Below are 6,066 nucleotides of genomic sequence, written 5' to 3'. Positions count from 1 at the left end.
ATTTATAAAAAAATATAGAGGGTTTTTTAGCAATAAAACTATGGAGGATTTTTTAGTATTAAAATATATAAAGATTTTTAGCATTAAAGCTATCGAGGATTTTTTAGCATTAAAACACATAAATGATTTTTTAGCATTAAAACTATCGAGGATTTTTTAACATTAAGACATATAAAAGATTTTTAGCAATAAAGCTATCGAGGATTTTTTAGCATTAAAACATATTAATGATTTTTAAGCACTAAAGCTATCGAGGATTTTTAGCATTAAAAAATATAAATGATTTTTTAGCATTAAAAAAAAAAAAAAAAAAAAAAAAAAATATCAAGTAATATGGATCACACAAAAATATCAAGTATAGAAATCAAATTTGAAAGAAATAGAATATAAATATAGATAAAAATAAAAATAAACATATCAATTATTGTGTAACATCCAAATATATCAAGGACTATTTAGCAGCACCAACAAGAAACAAGTACTTTAAAAAAATTTTAGCTTCTCAAGTCAAATTTCCATTTCATTTATTTGTTTGTTTTTTATTCACCCACTACATTTATTTGTTATTTTAATTATTCACCCATTACATTTCATTTCATTCTATTATCAATATGGTGGTTAATTATGTATTCTGCGTGGTGGGATACATAATTAACCATTCAGCTCTAATTTACACTCACCCACTACATTTATTTGTTATTTTAAATATTCACCCATTACATTTCATTTCATTCTATTTTCAATATGGTGGTTAATTATGTATTCTGCGTGGTGGGATACATAATTAACCATTCGGCTCCAATATATTCACATATATCAAGTATTATTTATCACATAAAAATATCAAGTACTATTTAGCATTTAAAATATCAAGTATTATTAATCATATAAACACATCAAGTAATATTTAGCATTTAAAATATCAAATATTTATTTGCTAAAACATAAATAAACATATCAAGCAATATTTAGCATTTAAAATACCAAATTTTTATTTAGCATTTAAACATATCAAGTTTTATTTATTATTAAAAATATCAAGTATTATTTATCATTAAAAAATATCAAGTATTATTTATCATTTAAAAATATCAAGTTTTATTTATCATTAAAAATTTCAAGTTTTATTTATCATTTAAAAATATCAAGTATTATTTATCATTAAAAAAATAATGTATTATGGATCATAAAAAATATCAAATATTATATTAAAAATTTTAAAAAATACTATGTAATATGGATAACACAAAAATTTCAAGTATAATGTATCATTTAAAAAATTCTAGTATTATTTAGCATTAAAAATTTCAAGAATTATGTATCATTTAAAAATTTCAAGTATTATTTAACTTTTAAAAGTTAAACATATCAAGTGTTATTTAACTTTGAAAAATATCATATTATTCATTATTTAAAAATATTTAAAATATCAAGTATTATTTAAAAATATTAAATATTATTTAAAATAAATCAAGTATTATTTAAAAATACAAAGTAGTATATAACATTTAAACATATTAAGTATTATTTAGAATTAAAAAATATCATATATTAGGGTCATTAAAAATATCAAATATTATGTAATATTCAATCAAGTTTTCGATCAACTATTTGTTTTTTAGCATTTAAAAATTATCAAGTAATTTGGATCATATAAAATTTCTAATATTATTTAGAATTAAAAAATATCAAATATTATGTAAACATCAAGAAATATGGATCATACAACCAACTCTCATTAGGTATTTTGATTACATAGATACTGAGTTGGGCCCGCTTGGTATCTATGTTTTTGAAATTTACCAAATTTTCAATGTGATGGTTAATTATGGATACTGCGTGGTGGTATCCATAATTAACCACAAATATTCAAAATGTTGTTTAATTATTTATACTGCCTGAAGGTATAAATAATTAAACGCTTGGCTCTAATATACTAACCTCCCCGTGGTAGAGCTGGAAACACTCTTTACAAAGAGTGGCTAATAGTATAAAAAAATAAATAAATAAATAAAACAAAAAAATAATGGTATCAATACCATTTTATTATCTTTAAAAATTTATTATTAAGTCTTTAAATTTTTTTTTTCTTTTTTATTTGGGGATTATTTTTTATTAAACCATCTTTTATTAAAAGTGTAAAGGAATTGTAACTATATTGCTTTAAAATACATTTATTTATTTTTCTAAAAGTTTTACTAATTTTTTTAAATCAGCCGTTCACTATCAGTTTCAAAATAAGCAAATTTAGTAGTCGACTAATTTAGAAAAAAGATTTTTTTTTATTAAAATAATATTATTTTGTTGCCAATTTAAATAAATTTAAATGATTTAATTTGGAATGGATTGATTGTAATTGTGGTGTTAAAATCGAATGGTTGACCAATTGGCTCTTCTAAACCATTACATTCAATAATTGATTTAAATGGAATTGGTAATAAAGAGGTTTTGAAGTTGAAGGTAGTTCTGCCACCAAATGATTCATAAACTCTAATGATATGGCCATTTCCATCCTCTGCTTTTTTAATGGTTTCGAGAATAACCTGTTCTTTGTCTGTTGTGAGGAATGATCTTTGGATATGAGTGGCTGATGATAATTGGAATGGTTGATGGCCAATATAAAAGTTATTGTTTAATTCATAGCCTTCTTTGATTACATGAGAATCTTGGAGATTACCACGATGTGGATAAATCGAGTAAGTAAATGTGTGAATACCCATATCACAATTTTCATCTGGAGATTTTGGTGATCTTAACAATGATAATGCCATACGACCATCATTAATTGAATAACCATATTTGCAGTCATTCAATAATGATAAACCAACACCATAAGATTCTGAAAGATCTGCCCATCTATGACCAACGACTTCGAATTTAGCCCAATCCCAGCTAGAGTTATAATGTGTTGGTCTTGGTATGTGTCCAAATTGAATATCATAGTTTGCACTTGCTGATCTAATATTGGTATCAAAATCGACCTTGAGTATTTTATGTGATTCGTGCCAATCAACTTCAGTTTCGAAATCTATTCTTGCAGAGTTGAAATGAATGACAATTGATTGATTAATTGAACCAACACCACTTGGGAATCCTGTTGAATCGTAATGAGCTTGAATAATGGCACGAAGTGGACCTTTTTCGATAATCTTACAGCTTCCTTTTAATACTGATACTGGCTTCTCTAGTGAATAGATTTCCAAGCACCAAGCATCCCAGAATTTTGGAATATCTTCATAGATTATAAATCTATTACCCAACGATCCATTATCCTTTAATATTTCTCTTCCTGATGATAATTCGATTAAACTTTTAATGATACCATCAGCACCAATTATTAATTTGATATATTTATTGACAACCAAAATATCACCATTTGGTAATTGCTCAGTGGTAACTGGATGATCTGGTTTTCTATTGATTGTAGAATGATCGCCTTGTGTTGATATGTTGATTGCAGAAAAACCATTTGCTGGAATTGTGGCAGTACCTAATGGTAAACCATTGTATGAAGTTTGAGCAGCATTGATATATTGAGCTTGGAGATCTTTAGTTGATTTTGGTATTTCGATAACACGAGTAATTTCGAAATCGTTTGCATTAAATGCAAGTACAAATTCTGAACTTGGGGCAGTTTGAGCTGGAATATTGTCAATTGTCATCAATGAACCAGTGATATGATTTAAACATTGAGTGATAATATTTTGACATTCTGTTAAAACATGTTGATGATCTTTCCATGTATCTTCATAAACGAGACCAATACTGCTACCTGGTAAAATATCGTGAAATTGGTTAAATAATACAGTTTTCCAAAGTTTACTGAAATCTGGAGCTTTGAAACCTGGTACAATTAATTCACAATAGGAAGATAACATTTCACATGCGTGTAATTCAAATTCGCAACGTCTATTACCCTTCTTTGTAAGTGCTTGTGATGTATAGGTACCTCTATGTAATTCAAAGTATAACTCACCAACCCATTTTAGTAATTTGTTTTTATGTGGTTCAACTCTTTCAAAAAATCTTTCTGGTGTACTAAACTCTACCTTTGGAATACCATCGGTATTTGACATACGTTTTAATCTTTCAATCATCTAAAAATTAAATAAAAAAATAATGTTAATATATTTATTGGTTTTAGTAAATTGTATATTTCTTTAATTTCAACTTACTTCGATGGTTGGACCACCACCACCATCACCATGACCATAAACCAACATACTTTCATTGCAACGATCAATATCCTTGTTTTTAGTTGATGACATTACGACTTCTTTAACATCAGCTTGTGAATTGTAAGTGTCAGCTGGTGGGAAATGAGTTAAAACTTGTGAACCATCTAAACCCTCCCAAATAAATGTGGAGTGTGGGAATTTATTGATGTTGTTCCAAGAGAGTTTTTGGGTGATAAACTTGTTGATACCCATGTGGTTGCAAACCTGTGGTAATTGAGCACTATACCCAAAGGTATCTGGTAACCAAAATACGGAACAGTTTTTACCAAATTCTTCTCTAAAGAATTTCTGACCAACTAAAAATTGTCTAATGAAACTTTCACCTGATGGTAAATTGCCATCCATTTCTACCCATGTACCACCTGTTGGGATTAATTGACCAGCTCTGACCTTTTCCTTCATTCTTTCATAAAGATCTGGATAGTTTTCTTTAACAAATTCATAAAGAGTAGCTTGGGATTGAGTAAACTTATAATCTTTATAATAATCCATATAAAGAATTTGGGTTGCAAATGATCTTGCACACTTTGAGACAGTGATATCACGGTACCATAACCAACATGCATCAATATGACAACCACCAATTGCTGAAATAGTAGTTTGAGAGTCACCATTTTTATTTGAAAAGAATTCTTTGGCAATATCTATACATTTTTTGAATGATGATATATTATCAGTATTACATTTATTTATCATATCATTGGATGTCCATAATGCTTGATGCTTTCTAATAGATTCATTTGGAAAATGCTATTAAATTTTAAAAAAGTTAGTATTGCTTTAAATAATTTGAAAAAAAAAAAAAAAAAAAAAAAATAATGTTGGTTATATATTACTTACTTTAGCCATATCATATAACATTTGGAAATAGTAATACAATTCATATGCTTCTTTGTTTTGAACAACTAATTCGCATGCTGCTAAAGAGAAAGTTTTGTCTGGATCACATGCATTAATTAGGCCATCTTTACCAACACCAAACATACCATAGCAACCCATTTCAATATAAAACTCGTAGCTTTCACCACCTCTAGCACGGTCAGTTAATTTATAATCCAATCTACGGTCAACCCATGTACCACCTGTGAAACCTTGTGTTGGTACACCATCAATCCAAATCATTGCCTCTGATGATGAGTTCCATACGAAATGTACTGTTTGATCTTTCCATTCATTTGGAATTATTAAATTGATTTTAAACCAATAATAAGCCCAACTTGGTCCAAAACTATCACCAACTTTACAATCTTTATATGAAAGTTCAGTTGCCTCTATAAAAAAATGAAATGAAACATTAGTAAAACAACAACAATCTTGATTTATAAAATTAATTTTAATTTTACTTACCTTTAAATGTTAATCTACTTTTACCATTAAGATCTACTTTTGGTGAAACTTGAATTTTAATATTTTCTTTTGTTTTATGTAAATTTAATTTACCATAGAGATTTGAATTAACAAAATAAACTTCACTTATAAACTTTTCAACACGCTCCAATGTTATTTCAGGGTTCTTTAGCATTACTGACATTTTTATTTATTTTTTGATTGGTTTATAATATAAATATAAATATAAATATAATTACAATAACAAAAACAATTACAAATAAAATAATAAAAACAAAATAAAGAAAATAAAAAATAAAATTAAAAAAAAAAAAGGAAATTTAATTTGTAAAAAAAAATAAAATTAAAAAAAAAAAATTAAAAAAAAAAAATTTAATATACCACACCTCAAAATAAATCATATATTTTGTGCAAGTATCTTTTTTTTTTAATATATCCAAAAAATTGGAAACTAAAAATAGAAATTCTCAATTAAATAAAA

The 6,066-nt window shown here is 26.3% G+C and overlaps 1 protein-coding gene across 1 annotated transcript; it reads right to left on the bottom strand.

Annotated features, from left to right (window-relative positions):
- Positions 1-2,265: 2,265 nt before the first annotated feature.
- Positions 2,266-5,769, bottom strand: DICPUDRAFT_55378 (uncharacterized protein; the record flags this gene model as incomplete). Its single annotated transcript, XM_003288316.1, has 4 exons — positions 2,266-4,097; positions 4,176-4,988; positions 5,079-5,509; positions 5,604-5,769. The coding sequence occupies 4 exons, from the start codon at positions 5,767-5,769 to the stop codon at positions 2,313-2,315; spliced, it is 3,195 nt and encodes a 1,064-aa protein (XP_003288364.1). The 3' UTR covers positions 2,266-2,312.
- Positions 5,770-6,066: the final 297 nt, after the last annotated feature.

This window comes from Dictyostelium purpureum (assembly GCF_000190715.1).
Source record: "Dictyostelium purpureum unplaced genomic scaffold DICPUscaffold_131, whole genome shotgun sequence".
NCBI lineage: Eukaryota > Evosea > Eumycetozoa > Dictyosteliales > Dictyosteliaceae > Dictyostelium > Dictyostelium purpureum.
This window is presented reverse-complemented; position numbering and strand designations above follow the sequence as displayed.